Source organism: Mandrillus leucophaeus, unplaced genomic scaffold, assembly GCF_000951045.1.
Source record: "Mandrillus leucophaeus isolate KB7577 unplaced genomic scaffold, Mleu.le_1.0 Scaffold137, whole genome shotgun sequence".
NCBI classification, from domain to species: Eukaryota; Metazoa; Chordata; class Mammalia; order Primates; family Cercopithecidae; genus Mandrillus; species Mandrillus leucophaeus.
The window spans coordinates 741,110-758,383 of record NW_012101332.1 but is presented as its reverse complement, the minus strand read 5'-3'; the positions used below and the strand labels follow the sequence as shown (position 1 = coordinate 758,383).

Genomic DNA, 17,274 nt, shown 5'->3' with positions numbered 1-17,274 from the left:
ACCATACCCGGCTAATTTTTGTGTTTTTTAGTAGAGACAGGGTTTCACTATATTGGCCAGGCTGGTCTTGAGCTCCTGACCTCATGATCTGCCTGCCTCAGCCTCCCAAAGTGTTGGGATTATAGGCGTGAGCCACCGCGTCCAGCCTATTTATTTATTTTTGAGATGGGGTCTTGCTCTGTTGCCCAGGGTGGAGTGTAGTGGCATGATTTTAGCTCGCTGCAGTCTCAAACTCTCAGGTTCAAGCAATCCTCCCGCCTCAGCCTCCCAAACCTGGTGGCATGAGCCACCATGCTTGACTCTGTTTTTCTTTAGAGTTCCACTATATAAGAGCATATCCCCAAACAATATATGGCTGGTGGATTTTTTTTTTTTTTTCCAGAGACAGGGTCTTGCTTTATTGCCCAGGCTGGTCTTGAATACCTGGCCTCAAGCAATCATCCTGCCTTGGCCTCCAAAAGTGTTGGGATTACAGGTGTGAGTCATCCTGCTGAGCCTGCTGGTTTTTGCCAGTTTTTTGTTTGCTAGTTTTGGCTCATATGTGTAGTTCCAGCACTTTGGGAGGCCAAGAATCCCTGGAGGCCTTGTGTTTGAGACCAGTCTGGGTAACATAGCAAGACCTTGTCTCCATAAAAAAGGATAATTGGCCCGCACGGTGGCTCACACCTGTAATCCCAGCACTTTGGGAGGCTGAGGCAGGCAGATCACGAGATCAGCAGTTCGAGACCAGCCTGGCCAATATGGTGAAACCCCATCTCTACTAAAAATACAAAAACTAGCTGGGCATGGTGGCACACGCCTGTAGTCCCAGCTACTCGGGAGGCTGAGGCAGAATAATCCCTTGAACCTAGGAGGAGAGGTTGCAGTGAGCTGAGATTGGGCCACTGCACTCCAGCCTGGGCAATAGAGGGAGACTCTGTCTCCAAAAAAAAAAAAAAAAAAAAAATATATATATATATATATATATAGTTATGTGAAAGGCATCATTCAGGTCTCACTCTTCTGAGGTTTGCTGTCTTTGCACAGCACGAAGCATGCAGCTCTCCTCCACGCTGATGCCCTTAGTGCCAGTTCATCTCCGCTGGGTGAACACACCACAACCTTGCCAGTGTGCATTGGGTGCACCGAGGTGCCGGTGGTTAGGGATATTCAGTCCTCTCCTGCCGTGCACGTGTGCATTAGACAGAGTGCATACCTAGGAGTGCAGGAGCTGAGTCACAGAGCAGGGTCTCTTCAAACTGGACTTGAATGTGCTGTACCGTTTTCCAAACTGGCTGCACATGGCCAGGCGCGGTGGCTCACGCCTATAATCCCAACACTTTGGGAGGCTGAGGTGGGTGGACCACTTGAGGTCAGGAGTTCGAGACCAGTCTGGCCAATATGGTGAAACCCCATCTCTACTAAAAATACAAAAATTACCCAAGTGTGGTGGTGCACACCTGTAGTCACAGCTACTCAGGAGGCTGAGGCAGGAGAATATTGTTTGAACCTGGGAGGTGGAGGTTGCAGTGAGATGAGATCACACCTCTGCACTCCAGCCTGGGCCACAGAGTGAGATTCTGTCTCAAAAACAACAACAACAACAACAACAAAAAAGAAAAAAAAAAAAAGGAAAAAAGAAAAAATAAAATGGCTGCACTTATTTGTGCTCCTACAAGTCTGAAAATTCACAGCTCCACTGCTCCACGTCCCCACCCTGGCATCCCCAGACCTTTTAAGCTTTGCCCGTTGAGTGGGCGTGCAGTGGTGGCTCACTGTGATCTAACTGGCCCCCCACTTACTCTTGACGTCCAGCTGGGCAGCGTACTTGGTGAAGCCTTTCAGGCAGACCTTCTCGCCGATGAGGGAGAGGAACTCCTCGAAGGCGGGGCCAGCCTCCTCGTTGTTGTACATCTCCTCCTCGGAGCTCTGGCCGGCCTTGCAATAGAGGATGCCCACCTTGTGCTTCCGGCAGAGCTGCAGAGGCAAGAGTGGCTTTGTGGAGGCAGGCCAGGCAGAGATGGCAGAGGGAAGGGAGCAAGGGGTATGTCTGAGGCCTTCAGCCCTGGGAGCTGCTGGGACCACTTGAGAACCCAGAGCCACAGCCAGACAGGGAGGAAAACAGTGTTGGGGCATGGCGGCATGTCCCAGTTGTCCCTTTCCCTCCCCCCCCCCCACAGAAGCACAGCGAGGTGTCCAGGCTGCCTCTTCTCGCTATGGCGGGTGGAGGATGGCTGGTGATGCCACGCTTGCATGAAAGAGACTGTTGCCTTGGCCGGCTTCCCACAGTAGGTGGAATGCTTCCCACAGTAGGTGGACTGGGATGGGCTGAGATTCTGCAAAAGCAAAATCTGGAGGGCTCAAGGCTTATAGTCAATAGCTTTTTTTAGGGAGTGGGCTCCCAACAACCATGTTTGCTTTAGGTATCTCGGATTCCCCTGGTCACTGGTGACTGGGCCACGGTCAGCCACCTGACCTACACATAGCCCAATTGATGGCTCTCCTGTGACCAGGGTCAGCTTGCTGGGGTCTGCCTGTGGCTGGAATTCTAACAGACTGGGAGCTGTGGGAGAGGCGAGAGAAGCAGAGGGAGCCCGCGTGTGGAGCGGGGAGGAAAGATGCTAACCCCCCACCACAGACACATATATGCATGCACACATGGGGACCTAGCAGCGATCTCACCCCCAGACGATCTCCCTCCTTTAGGAGACCCAGTTACATTCCTGCTTTTGGCACCACTAGAATTTGATTCGAATCCCTCCTTTTGCTGAAACCAGCTTAAGTAGGTTTCTGTTACTTGCAAAGAAAAAAAGATGTGACCAAGATAGAAAAAGGTACCAGGAGTGGGGTTGCAAGCTACTGCCCCTGCAGCGCCCTGACCTCCAGCCCCTGACTCACCCCTTGCTCATCGAGCTTCAGCAGTTGCTCCGTCACCTTGGGGGTGTTGAGGGCCAGCCGCAGGCAGTGGATGTTGAGCTCGGGGATGACGTACTCCAGGGCATCCTTCAAGGGCAAGCCCCGCCCGGTCCCATGCTTGGTGGCTGTGGGCGTGGCATCTTCCAGGATGGAGCCCCGCAAGGTGATGAGCTACTCAAGGGAGAGAAAGGAAGGTTAGGGGGTTCTTGGGACCTAGAAAGGGATGACAGCATACGAGAGACATCTTGTTTTGAAAGAGACATGTGTGATGATTGGAAGTTTGTGCTCTAAGGTCAGAAAGTCCTAGGTCTGAGCCAGAACTTGAACCTGTTGCCGCCTGGCTGTGTGGTCTTGACCAAGTGACTTCGTATCTCTGAGCCTCAGCTTGCTCTTTTGTGAAATGGGTACAGAATGGTATTGTAACCTTGAAGGGGTGTTGGGAGAATTAAATGAGACAATAATGTAAACTAACTTCATCTGTTCACCATATATTGGCTGAGTGCCCCCTCTGAGACACTGAGTCCTATTCTAGGTGCAATGAACAAAGACCCTTGTCCTTGTGGAGCTGACACTGGAATCGGAGAGAAGTATTATGTAAGGCAGTAGGGAGTATAATGAAGAAAACAGGTCCTACCAAAGAGGATGTGGGCTCTTGTCCTTATTACAGTAATACTGTATTACGTACACATTCCTGTAAATGCTTATGTAAAACACCCGCCTGCCTTGAATACTGGCACCACCTTGGATCTTGAACTGTGGCACTGGTTTCCAACCAGTTTCATTAAATAAAAATAAAAAAAAAAAAAAAAAAAAAAAAGGCTGGGCGCAGTGGCTCTCGCCTGTAATCCCAGCACTTTGGGAGGCCGAGGCGGGCAGATCACGAGGTCAGGAGATCGAGACCATCCTGGCTAACAAGGTGAAACCCCATCTCTACTAAAAATATAAAAAATTAGCCGGGCATGGTGGCCGGTGCCTGTAGTCCCAGCTACTCGGAAGGCTGAAGCAGGAGAATGGCGTGAACCTGGGAGGCAGAGGTTGCAGTGAGCCGAGATCACACCACTGCACTCCCGCCTGAGCAACAGAGTGAGACTCCGTCTCAAAAAAAAAAGAAAAGAAAAGAAAAGAAAAAAAGAGTCAGGTGCAGTGGCTCACACCTATAATCCCAGCACTTTGGGAGGCCAAGGTGGGCAGATCACTTGAGGTCAGGAGTTTGAGACCACCCTGGCCAACATGGTGAAACCCCATCTCTACTAAAAAATACAAAAATTAGCCAGGCATGGTGGCACGTGCCTGTAATCCCAGCTACTTGGGAGGCTGAGGCAGGAGAATCACTTGAACCCAGCAGGCAGAGGTTGCAGGGAGCCAAGATTGCACCACTGTACTCCAGTCTGGGTGACAGAGCAAGACGCAGTCTCAAGAAATAAATAAAAAAGGAAGAAAAACACCACCAGTGAAACTAATGTGGATGGTCTGGGATGGGGCCAGACATGCATGTTTGTATACATGGCATGTTTTTAATCCATCTCAGGTGCTTCTGAGGCAGCCAGGGATGAAAACCTTTGGACAAAGCCAGTCACAGCCATCTCATTCCCATTCCCCAGATGTTGCTTTCCTAGGTTTTCCTATAGACAACCATGTGACCAATTCCAGGCAATAAGACGTGAGGGGAATTGTGCTTGGTGAGGACTTCTGGTGCAGATTTCTCTCTAATAAAAGGAAAGCCCCCTTTGGGAGGCCAAGGCGGGTGGATCACCTGAGGTCAGGAGTTTGAGACCAGCCTGACCAATGTGGTGTAACCCCGTCTCCACTAAATACACAAATATTAGCAGGGTGTGGTGGCAGATGCCTGTAATCCCATTTACTTGGGAGGCTGAGGCAGGAGAATCGCTTGAACCCAGGAGGTGGAGATTGCAGTGAGCTGAGATCACACCATTGCACTCCAGCCTGGCAACAAGAGCCAAACTCTATCTCAAAAAAAAACAAAACACAAAGAAACATAGGTGTGAGGCCAAATAAATTATCACAAAGTGAATACCTGGGTAATCACTATCCAAATCAAGAAATGCATTTCCAGCACCCACAGCCCTTTTGTACCCCCTTCTTTTTCCCCAAAGGTAACTATATCCTGATTTTCAACACCATCATTTATCATTTATTTCTGTCTATTTTTGAACTTCAAGCAGTTTGTATTTTTTTATTCTTTTGTTCTTTTGAAGACAGGGTCTCACTCTGTTGCCCAGGCCGGAATGGAGTGGCACAATCACGGTTCACTGCAGCCTCGACCTCCTGGGCGCAAAAGATCCCCCTGCCTCAGCTTCCTGAGTAGCGGGTACTATAGGCATGTGCCACCATGCCTGGATAATTCTGTATATCTTTTGTAGAGACAGAGTCTCACTATGTTGCCCAGGCTGGTCTGCAACTCCTAGGCTCAAGTGATCCTCCCGCCTCAGCCTCCTGGAGTCCCGGGATTACAGGTGTGAGCTACTGCGTCCAGCCAGGCAGTTTGTATTCTTTTGTTATCTGGCTTCTTTCTCTGAATCCTACATATGTGAGATGCAGCCATGCTGTTGCGAGAGGCTGACGTTTTACTTTGATAGGTTTGGTCCCTTTCACGTTGAGAAGCACCAGAACTGCTTCCAGTATTTGCCAACTGTGAACAGTGCTGTTAGGAACCCTCACAGAAGCACCTCAGTGCACATGAACACATTTTCTTTTGGTTTTATACCTAGGACAGAAATTGCTAAACCACCAGGCATGCTAATCTTCAATTTTACTGAACTGCCAAATAGTTTTCCAAGTGGTTGTACCAATTTACACCCCACCAGCCCTGTCTGAGCCCCTGCTGCTCCACATCTTCACTAACACCAGCTTGTACCTGTAGCCACAGCATGCTGCTGGCCACCAGGTCATGCCACGCACGGGACCAGCACCACACCAAGAATGCACAAGAAAAATCCCTCCCCAGGGGGCTTGTTACAAGCACCCAAAGTACACTTGGGGCTGTGGTCTGAAGACTAAAGAGGAGGCCAGGTCTGGTGGCTCATGCCTGTAATCCCAGCACTCTGGGAGGTTGAGGCGGGCGGATCACCTGAGGCCAGGAGTTCGAGACCAGCCTGGCCAACGCGGTGAAACCCCATCTCTACTAAAATAGATAAATTAGCCAGACATGATGGCTTATGCCTGTAATCCCAGTTACTTGGGAGGCTGAGGCAGGGGAATCACTTGAATCCAGGAGGCGGGAGTTGCAGTGAGTTGAGATTGTGCCACTGCACTCCAGCCTGGGCGACAGAGTGAGACTCCATCTCAACAACAACAACAACAACAAGACTAAGAAGGATAAGTATTAACCGCAAAAACATGCTTGCCTAAGTCGAAAAACACAGGAGGTGGCAAAAAAAACATGTCATGACTTCGCCTCTAAGCACACAGCCTGCCACCCTTGCCAAATAGCACCTGGGCAAGAGGTATGTGTGGAAGGAATAGAATGATCCCACTTCTGGCCCCGGTAATTAATAAACAAACAAATCTCTCTCATCACAAGCAGGGTAGTGTTGAAACCGATCATGAAAAGCAATGGTGTCAGGGGCTTTGCCCTGTCAATCTGGGTGGCCCTGGGGTTGTGGGTTTCAGTTAAGGCACCAACAGGATCAGTGTCTTTATATCCCATTGACACTGTCCCACAGTGCCCTCTGCTGGGAATGAGGGACAGCATGGACCAGAAATCATTCTTCTTCCCTGGAGACCGGTGGCTTACAGTCATATTTTGGCTCTGACCACCTCATCAGCGTGCACTACTTGAAAAGCTCTTTCTGCACTGGGGACAGTAAGTGTGACACTGGCAGGTCATGAGTGGCCACCTCGCTCTCTACCTGGTCACCCCCACCATCACCTCTCACCTGGACAGCAGCCTCCTCCAGGTCTCCCTGCCCCTGCCCTGTCCCCAGTCCATTCCTTCTACAGCTGCCCGAGTCAGATCACAGCCCTCCTCTGCTCAGAGCCTGAAAACATCTGGCATCAGCTGGTCAAGGGCAACAAATCAAGTAAGCCATGAAAGGCACACAGTGCCACGCGAGCAAGGAGGTTCCAGCTGGTACAGGTTATCCCCACTCACTCCTGACTCAGACGCGCTCCCCGCTTGACTGTGCTGGGCGGTGGGTGTACCCTTCAAGAGCATTTCCTAGGAGGTTACTTAGGAGGTGGTCTGCCTGGATTTGAATTCTAGCTCTAGCTCCTCCCTAGCTGTGTGATTCTGGGCAAGCCACTTAATTTCCCTATTACCTCATTGACAAAATGGGGATAAAAATGCCTGCCTCAAGGCATTGAAAGGATTCAAAAAGATCTGTGTATAATGCTTAGCGCTGTATCTTGGGCATAGAGTAAGAGCTCAATGTGTGTTAACCACTATTATCTGTAGATGAGTGTTAAATGTTTATGTACAAAGTCACATGCATAGTTAATAGTTTTAAATTTTTTGTTTCTTTTTTATTTGTTTTTGGAGACGGAGTTTCGCTCTTGTCGCCCAGGCTGGAATGCAATGGTGTGATCTTGGCTCACTGCAACCTCTGCCTCCTGGGTTCAAGTGATTCTCCTGCCTCAGCCTCCCGGGTAGCTGGGATTACAGGTGTGTGCCACTACACCCAGCTAATTTTCGTAGTTTTAGTAAAACCTCCCATCCCATGGTTTTGCCATGTTGACCAGGCTGGTCTCGAACTCCTGACCTCAGGCGATCCACCTGCGTAAGCCTCCCAAAGTGCTGAGATTACAGGCGTGAGCCACCATGCCCGTCAATTCACTTATTTTTAATAGAGACAGGGTCTCGCTATGTTGCCCAGGTTAGTCTCAAACTCCTGGGCTCAAGCAATCTTTCTCCCTCGGCTTTCCAAAGTGCTGGGATTACAGGTGTGAGCCACTGCACCTAGACGAGTTTTAAATTTTTTAACCTTAAGCAGGAAGCTACATTTTTTTGCTTTTCCCCCTACTTAACAATATGCTTTGGAGATTGTTCATTTAAACACACACATGGCCAGGTGCAGTGGCTCATGCCTGTAATCTTGGCATTTTGGGAGGCCAAAGGAGGAGGGTTGCCTGAGCCCAGGAGTTCAAGACCAGCCTGGGCAACATAGTGAGATTCTGTCTCTAAAAATAAAACAAAATTATTAGCCAGGCATGGTGGTGCATGCCTGTGGTGTCAGCTGCTAGGGACGCTGAGGCAGGAGGATCACTTGAGCCCAGGAATTCGAGGCTGCAGTGAGCTATGACTGCACCATTGCACTTCAGCCTGGGGGACAGAGTGAGACCCTGTCTCAAAAATAAATAAGCAAACACACACAGACACACACACAATCAGATGTACCTACTGAACAAACACTTGCTTTTTTCACTTAATGAAAGCTTTCCTTTTTCTACTTTGCATACTTATGTATTGTCTAAGTTCTTAACAATAAGCGTCTGGTACTTTTTAAATAAAAAAGAAAAATCAATAAAATAAAAATCCAAATCTCTAACCCTATCAGAACTAAAGCCTGTCAAAAACTCACGTGTGCTAGGCCAATGAGAACCACTGGGCCTGGGCGGGGCCACACAGCTCCTGGCTGGTTGCCATCCCCACTCCCTCCTCAGTGTCCTGGGTGAGACAGTGCCAGTGAAGGGGCTTGAGACAGGGCAGCCTGGCCTGGTGCTCGTCCTGTCCAGGCTCTCTGGGTTTTGGATGAGCGGTGCCAAAGCCCAGCTCCAAGTCTGTTCCTGCCTCGGTGGGGAGCCTGGCACTGACAATGCTCATATCCCATCTGCTGGGAGATGCGGGTCCACTCGAGACTGTCGCTTGGCAGCCAGGGGCGGCCATCTGGGGCAGGCCTGCTGGCTTGGAAGGTAGCCCAGACCTCTCGCTCTGGCCCCCATGCCCTGGTTTACAGGACCCCAAGGCATGTGTATGTGAACATGAGAAGGACAGAACCCCATCCGGGAGCTCAATCCGTGCTCCCCAGAATGGGCCTCTGACCTCCTGGGAAAGAACGTCCGCTGCAACAGTGGTACTGCTTATAATCATTTTCCGTCAAGTGTCAGGCCCAGCACTGCCTGCTTGATATGTGCAACCTCACCGAGTCCACAACACAGTTCTGCAAACCAAGAATTTCCAAGAGGGAAACTGAGGCTCCGAGAGGAAATGAGCCATGTGCCCAAGGTTCTAGAACTGCTGAGTGGCCAAACTAGGACTCATATGAGGTCTCCAACCCATGGAGCATGGCTCTGCCTCAGGACCTCTGCACTGGCTGTTCCCTCTGCCTGGAATGCTCTTCTTCCAGTTGTCCACACGGCCCCCTCTCCCCTTCTCTAGGTTTACTAGAACGTTACCTTCCCAGTGAGGCCTCTCTTGACCTTCCTGTTAAAAATCTAAGCACCTGCCACACTCATCACTCCTCCTTGCTTTGTTTCCCACCTTGTCACTATAGGTAGCACCTACAGCGTAATTTGCTAAGGTGTTTGGTGTCCTGCTGTCTCCTCCTCAAAGACCCACTCCCCCGAATATCTTTGCTGCCTTGTTTGCTATGGTACCCTCCATGCCCAGCATAGAGCTGGGACGGGGGAGCACTGAGCAAACGTCTACGGAATGGATGGATCCCAGGCCTGTGGCTGTGATACCCAAAGTGTCCCCGTGCTGTCGCCTGGGATGGACCAGAGTCCCCCACAGCTAGTTTTGTAGGTGCTGGGGGTAGGAAGTAGATGGGAGCAGGTATACACTGGGAATGGCATCAAGCCAGTTTCAAACTTAGTGAACAGGAAATCACAGCAAAAAAATTATATAACCCAGTATCCATGCACTAAAGTCTCACAACTCAGTATGTGTGGCATAGTCCGACATATATATATTTTTTAATTTTTATATTTTAAGTTCTAGGGTACATGTGTACAACGAGGTTTGTTACATAGGTATTACACGTGCCATGTTGGTTTGCTGCACCCATTAACTCATCATTTACATTAGGTATTTCTCCTAATGCTATAGTCTGGTATTTTTTATTTTTTAGAGACAAGGGTCTCACTGTGGTGCCTAGGCTGGTCTTGAACTCCGGGTTTCAAGCAATCCTCCTGTCTTAGCCTCCCGTCCCAAAATGCTGGGATTACAGGTATGAGCCACTATGCCTGCCTATATATTGTATTCTCTTTTTTTTTTTTTTTTTTGAGACGGAGTCTCACTGTCACCCAGGCTGGAATGCAGTGGCCGGATCTTAGCTCACTGCAAGCTCCGCCTCCCGGGTTTACGCCATTCTCCTGCCTCAGCCTCCCGAGTAGCTGGGACTACAGGCGCCTGCCACCATGCCCGGCTAGTTTTTCTGGTATTTTTTTAGTAGAGACGGGGTTTCACCGTGTTAGCCAGGATGGTCTCGATCTCCTGACCTCGTGATCCGCCCGTCTCGGCCTCCCAAAGTGCTGGGATTACAGGCTTGAGCCACCGCGCCCGGCCCTTATTGTATTCTTTCTTCTTTTTTTTTTTTTTTCTGAGACAGAGTCTCACTGTGTCACCCAGCCTGGAGTGCAATGGAGTGATCTTGGCTCACTGCAACTTCCACCTCTCAGGTTCAAGCGATTATCCTGCCTCAGCTTCCTGAGAAGCTGGGATTACAGGCACCTGCTACTACGCCTAGCTAATTTTTTTTGTATTTTTAGTAGAGACGGAGTTTTGCCATTTTGGTCAGTCTGGTCTCAAACTCCTGACCTTGGGTGATCCACCCACCTCAGCCTCCCAAAGTGCTGGGATTACAGACGTAAGCCTCCATGCCCGGCCTATTATATTTTCATTACGAACAAAAACACAAATGCTAGCACTGAGTTGGCTGAGCTCCTAACTCATGAGTGGGTCCAATGTGCAGTCTAAGCTGACTTAGTCAAACCCCAGAGGCAGCCGAGTGCGGTGGCCAGAACACAGGCAGGCACTCTGCCCTGCCACGCCCTGGAGGGTGCTTTGGGCAAGTCCCTTCACCTCTCTGTGCCTGTTCTGTCATCTATAAATGAGGACAAGAGTGTCTTCATCCTAGAATCGTGATGAGATTTAAGTGAGTTAATAGATATAAAAGGTATAGAATATTGCCTGACACACAGTATAAAGGAGATTTGCAGTAATAATAACCTTTGTAATAAATATTTTTATATATATATATATATATTTTTTTTTTTGAGACGGAGTCTCGCTCTGTCACCCAGGCTGGAGTGCAGTGGTGCGATCTCGGCTCACTGCAACCTTTACCTCCTGGGTTCAAGAGATTCTCATGCCTCAGCCTCCCGAGCAGCTGAGACTACAAGTGTGCGCTAACATACCCAGCTAATTTTTTGTGTTTTTAGTAGAGACAGGGTTTTACCATATTGGCCAGGCTGGTCTTGAACTCCAGGGCTCAAACGACCCACCTGCCTTGGCCTCCCAAAGTGCAGGGATTACAGGTGTGAGCCACTGTACCCAGCCTATTTATATTTATAAGTATATGACTGTAGGCGTCATTTCACCCAGCAGTTGCCCGTATGTCCTAAAACAGTCGGATGCAGTGTGAGCTGTCACCTCTCATTCTGCTCTGGTGCTCATCTGGCCAGAAAGGTGGGTAGAGGGAGGAGGGGCTGAGGAGACAGAGGCTGGTGACCACCTGTGGTTTGGCACACATGGTTTTGCGGCTGCCTCTTCCTGGCTGCTGCAAAGCCTCCGTGCCATCCCATTTCCCCAACACAGTGGGAAGGTCTTGGTCAGGGGATGGGGCGAGGGCACTCCGAGCTGCATCTGCCAGCCTGGATGAGGTCCAGGACTTGGCTGGCCCCACAAAAGTCCTTGGCAGCCTCAGCCTGCTAGGTTTCCATGTCTGGGCAAAGGCCAGGCCCAAGGGGCTGGGGCAATGCACGCTGAGGGAGACCCATTTTGGAGGGCCTGCCTAGCTGGTGACTGCCCCTTTTCTGAAAGGTCTTCCTTATTTGGGTCTTCTGGACCTCTCTGTCATTTCTGCTTGCCTGAGTCCCCTCTTTTTGCTGAGGATCTGCCCTGCCTCCTTCTCCAGGGAGCTCTGGTGGAACTGTCAATCACAGTGCCTGGACCTGCCCCTGGACCCAGGGTGGGGGGTAACATGTGCTAGACCTGGCCAGTTTCCTCTACCACCCCGATCACAGTGACTGGCCCAGGGATTGCATTTGTGATCTAAGCAGAGCCAGAGTTCTTCCCAGATAAATCTGTCTAAGTCTTTTTTTTTTTTTGAGATGGAGTTTTGTGTTTGTTGCCTAGGCTGGAGTACAATGGTGCAATCTCAGCTCACTGCAACCTCCGCCTCCTGGGTTCAAGCAATTCTCCTGCCTCAGTCTCCTGAGTAGCTGGGATGACAGGCGCCTGCCACCACACCCAGCTAATTTTTGTATTTTCGGTAGAGACGGGGTTTCACCATGTTGGGCAGGCTGGTCTCAAACTCCTGACCTCAGGTGATCCGCCTGCCTCGGCCTCCCAAAGTGCTGGGATTACAGGCATGAACTACTACTGTGTCTGGCCAGTCTGAGCCTTTGGGATGAGAAGGCGTAAAGATGTAGGTTTGAGCAGCCCATCTCCATGTTCCCATGACACGGTGAGAGCTTGTTAGTGGCAGAAGAAAATGACATTCATGATGCAAACAGCAAAGCCAAGCAGAGACCTAAAGAAGCAGAGTTCTGGTGACTGCATTTGAGTCTCTAAGTCCAGCTATGCCCGAAGCTTGCCCTACCTCTGGATTTGCAGTTACACGAACCATGAATGCTATTTCTGACTTAAGAAAGTTAGAAGTAGACTTCTGTCACTTACAATTTGAGTTCTAATAGAGCATGGGTGCCCCAGCAGGACTTCCCCACTAGCTACAGCTGACATTTAATCCAGGGGAAGGCCTCCAGCCAGGATCATGGGCTTCTCCACTCAGAATGGAAAGTGACACATTGGGAGTACCTTGAGCTGATTGGCCCAACAGCAGCGCCTGTGGTTGACAGTCCCCAATTCCTGTCCTGCCTGAAGCTTGTTGCCTTAATTCTTTCCATTATGTAGGACACCTCATGATCCTAAAATGATCCCTTACCTTCCCTTTTATTTCTTATGCTTATTAGAGTTAATCTCTCGCAAACAGGTTTTGTAATGTTGGGCTCTGAAGTCAGACACCCTGGACTGAAATCTTGGTCTGGCCACTGATTCATTGATCCTATAGAAATCATTTATCTTTCTCTCTCTTTTTTTTTTTTTTTTTGAGACAGAGTCTCACTCTGTTGCCCAGGCTGGAGTGCAGTGGCATAATTTCAGCTCAGTGCAGCCTCTGCCTCCCAGTTTCAAGCAATTCACCTGGCTCAGCGTCCCCAATAGCTGGGATTATAGGCGCGTGCCACCACGCCTGGCTAATTTGTATTTTTGGTAGAGATGGAGTTTCGCCATGTTGGTCAGGCTGGTCTTGAACTCCTGACCTCATCTGAGCCACCCACCTCGCTTCCCAAAGTGCTGGGATTACAGGTGTGAGCCACTGTGCCCAGCCGGAAGTCATTGAAATTCTGAGTCTTAGTTTCCTCCTCTACGAGATGGAGAGACTAACAGGATTGCTCTCCTGGGGTGGTTGGAAAGATTCCATGAGATGAAGCCAGGGAAGTGTTTGCCCCTAGAACCTAGCTTGAGATGCGAGTGGCTATGATTTCTTTAATAAGAACGAGAGTGATGGGACCTACCTCGCGGGTCCGGAAGATGATCCTGTACTGGTACTGAGGTCCATGCTCCTTGTGGTCTTCCAGCTTCTCCCGCTTAATGCTCACAGCCACTGGCCCCAGTTTCTCATCCACGCCGAAGTAATTGGCATGTTCTAAGAAGGAAGAGCAGGCGAGTTCAGGCTCAGCTGTCTGGGAAGGAGGGGCCCTGATGCCCAGCAGGCCTGCAGATAGGGTGATCAGGCAGGGTCCTGTGCAATCTGTGGGATGCTGGTCACGCAAACCTCATGCCTTGGTCACACACACCCCCAGTGGAGAAACTGTAAGAGGCAAAAGCCCACCTTACTGTACTACCTCTGCCAAGCCACAGAACTTTTCTGAGCCTCAGGGCTCTTGTCTGAGAAAACAGGGCCTTGATGCCACCCACAATTCAGAGAGCTGATGTGAAGGCAAAATGAAGCTACAGATATGAAACGCTTACTACGGTGCATGGCATGTCATCAACCCAGCACCACTGTGATTCATCCCGTGCTTGCAAATTGTTCACTTGGTTTAACTGCTGATTAGCCCTTGTGAAGTTGTTAAGTAAGATTCTAGTCTAGAGAGCCTCCTGACATCTGGGCTCTGCCCCTTAAGAGATGTCTGGCCCCAGCCAAGTTGCTAGACAGCATTTTCAGCCATAAAATAAAGTTAAAGGTGGACCCAGCCTTGAGCACTGTGCCAGGCACACAGCACGCACATGATGAGTGTTGGCAATGACCAGCCCCAGTCGTTGGCGCCTGTCAGGGACCACGATAGGGGTCCCCAGGCATCGCCTTTATCTCACCATGTTTCTTTACCTAGGTAACTTCAACACTGCTCTTTTTTCCCTTAGGGTAACAGAGGCTTTAGCCAGCCATGGGGCACGCCTCCTGCTCCCTCCTCTACCCGACAGCTGCCTCCTCTTTTTTTCTAAAACATGCTGCTATCTTATAACCCTTCCAGGCAAACAGTTCTTCCCGATGTATAACCCAAGTATCTCATGCTTGTGTGGGTATCCACCAGCGGTCTGTCTTGACCCAAGTCCACGAAGTTAACATCACCCACCACGCGAAATTGTACTGGTATGCTGAATGTTTAACGGACGGTTCTTGTTCTCATGAAATGCTCTTGGCAAATCGAAGGCTAATCTAAAGGCAAAATATTGTGTGTTAATTAACGGCCCCAATCAGGATAGCATCTGCAGGGGGTTCAACAATCTCCAGCTGATCAGAGAATGGAATAAACATTGTACTCTACAGATCTACAGATCGCAGATACCAGCTTATTCCTGAAGCAGCTACAGGGGTTGTTGCTTTTCCCATCAATGCATATCTAGCTCCTTGCAAATCCTAGCATATAGTAGACACTCAATAAACACTGACCAATGATTAATTTATTTACTAGTTTTGACAAAGACTCTTTGCTTGGCCAAACTTTAGTCAGGCTTTGGAATATTCTCCTAGGCCCATCTGTGCACCTCCTTGTAAAATCCAGTTTTAACAAAGAACCCTGCTAAGTCAGTTTAGCAAGAACCCTGCCCCCCAACCTTATCCTAATATCTGGACATCCTCAACATCTGATCAAGCTCTTCATCCTCCACCATCCAAAGGTGATGTCGGATCATCCTGGTGTGTCATCAGCGAGATTAGGTTGGTTTAGCCAGAATCTTCCTTACCTCTGACATTTCTTCTTAGTAATTTCTTCTATCCACTGACCCCTACCCTGACTCTTGGCTATAAATCCCCACTTGACCACGCTGTATTCAGAGCTAAGCCCAATCTCTCTTCCCTACTGCCAGACCCCGCCGCAGTGGTCCCTACGCCTACTCTGATGGCTCTGAATAAATTCTTCACTGTGCTTTAACAAATATCATTGAACAGTTTTTCTTTTTTGAGACAGGGTCTTGCTCTGTCACTCAGGCTGGAGTGCAGTGGTGCAATCATGGCTCACTGCAACCTCTGCCTCCAGGGCTGAAGCGATCCTCCCAGCTCAGCCTCCGCAGCAGTTGGGACTACAGACACGTGCCACCACACCTGGCTAAATTTTTAACCTTTTTTTGAGGTTTCACTATGTTGCCCAGGCTGGTCTCTTTAACTCCTGGGGGCAAGTGATCATCCCGCCTCAGCCTCCAAAAGTGCTGGAATTACAGGCGTTCAGGGAGCCCTTGTGCTTGGCCAGGACATTTTTTTCTTGAACGGCTTTCAGTGCTACAAAGAAATTTTTAAAAATAAAATGACTCTTTTTTTTTTCTTTTAAAGCTGCATGATGAGTACTTCCTACCTGCCTAACAAAGAACTAAGTATTTTAATGTATAATCTTACTAGATCTTTATTTGATCCACATTCCTTTCATGTAAGTATTTGTATGTGTAGGTTGAAAAGAATGTGTTCTTTGTTGATTAGGTACAAAGTTAATATATATACAGTGTAAAATCAAGTTTTCATTAGGTTATTCAAATCCTCTAAATCCTTATTTTTCAGTTACTAGATTCTGTCAATTTCAGAGAGATAATCTGTGCACTTCTCCCGCTATGGTTGTGAATTTTTCCACTTCTCCCCGTAGCGTTTTTGTTTGTTTGTTTGTTTTTTTGTTTTGGTTGGGGGGACAGAGTCTCACTCTGTCGCCCAGGCTGGATTGCAGTGGTGTGATCTTGGCTCACTGAAACCTCTGCCTCCCAGCTTCAAGAGATTCTCCTGCCTCAGCCTCTCAAGTTGCTGGGATAACAGGCACCTGCCACCACACCCAGCTAATTTTTGTATTTTTTAGTGGAGACAGGGTCTCACCATGCTGGCCAGGCTGGTCTTGAACTCCTGACTTCATGTAATCTGCCCACCTCAGGCCTCCCAAAGTGTTGGGATTACAGGCGTGAGCGAATGCGCTCAGCCAGCCTGATCCATTTTTAAAATCCATATACCCCTAAACCAAGTTGCCAGGTATACAAAGGTTCACAACTACCAGAATTTCTTGGTGAATTTTAAGAAACATGAAATGGCCTTCTTAATTCCTCTAAAAAGTGCTTTCAGCCTTTATTTAAATCTATTTCATGTGATACTGATATTGCCTCATTGGCTATTTCCTTGTAAGCAACTGTCTGGAACTTCTTTTTTTTTTTTTTTTTTGGAGACGGAGTCTTGCTCTGTCGCCCAGGCTGGAGTGTAGTGGCACAATCTTGGCTCACTACAAGCTCCGCCTCCTGGGTTCAAGCCATTCTCCTGCCTCAGCCTCCCGAGTAGCTGGGACTACAGGCGCCTGCCACCAAGCCCGGCTAAGTTTTTGTATTTTTAGTAGAGATGGGGTTTCACTGTGTTAGCCAGGATGGTCTCGATCTCCTGATCTTGTGATCCGCCCGCCTCGGCCTCCCAAAGTGCTGGGATTACAATCGTGAGCCACCGTGTCTGGCTTGGAACTTCTTTTTGATCCCTTTCTTTTCAATCTCTGTGTCATTTTGTTTGTGCATGTGATATTGATATAATTATCTTCATTTGTCATGCAGTCTGAAGGGTAAAACGTATCACATGGATCAGCTATGGAATAGATACCCTAAACTGAGGGCTTTCTGACTTCAAATTGGAACTCCAGAGACTCCAAGTTGGAGCTCCAGTGTCTCATGGGACAACTTAATTGACATTTGTTATGTTTGACAAGGACATTACTTTAAATATATTTATTTATTTATTTATTTATTTATTT

At 48.9% G+C, this 17,274-nt stretch overlaps 1 protein-coding gene across 1 annotated transcript in view; it reads right to left on the bottom strand.

The window, feature by feature from the left end:
• The window catches only part of SIPA1L3 (signal-induced proliferation-associated 1 like 3), a 381,648-nt gene that overhangs the window by 128,326 nt on the left and 236,048 nt on the right, over positions 1-17,274 (bottom strand). Inside the window, exons 4-6 of the mRNA XM_011973395.1 lie at positions 13,588-13,718; positions 2,878-3,066; positions 1,782-1,956 (exon numbers count right to left, since the gene is read on the bottom strand). Coding sequence (XP_011828785.1) covers positions 1,782-1,956; positions 2,878-3,066; positions 13,588-13,718 — 495 coding nt within the window. The remainder of the gene's footprint in view (positions 1-1,781; positions 1,957-2,877; positions 3,067-13,587; positions 13,719-17,274) is intronic.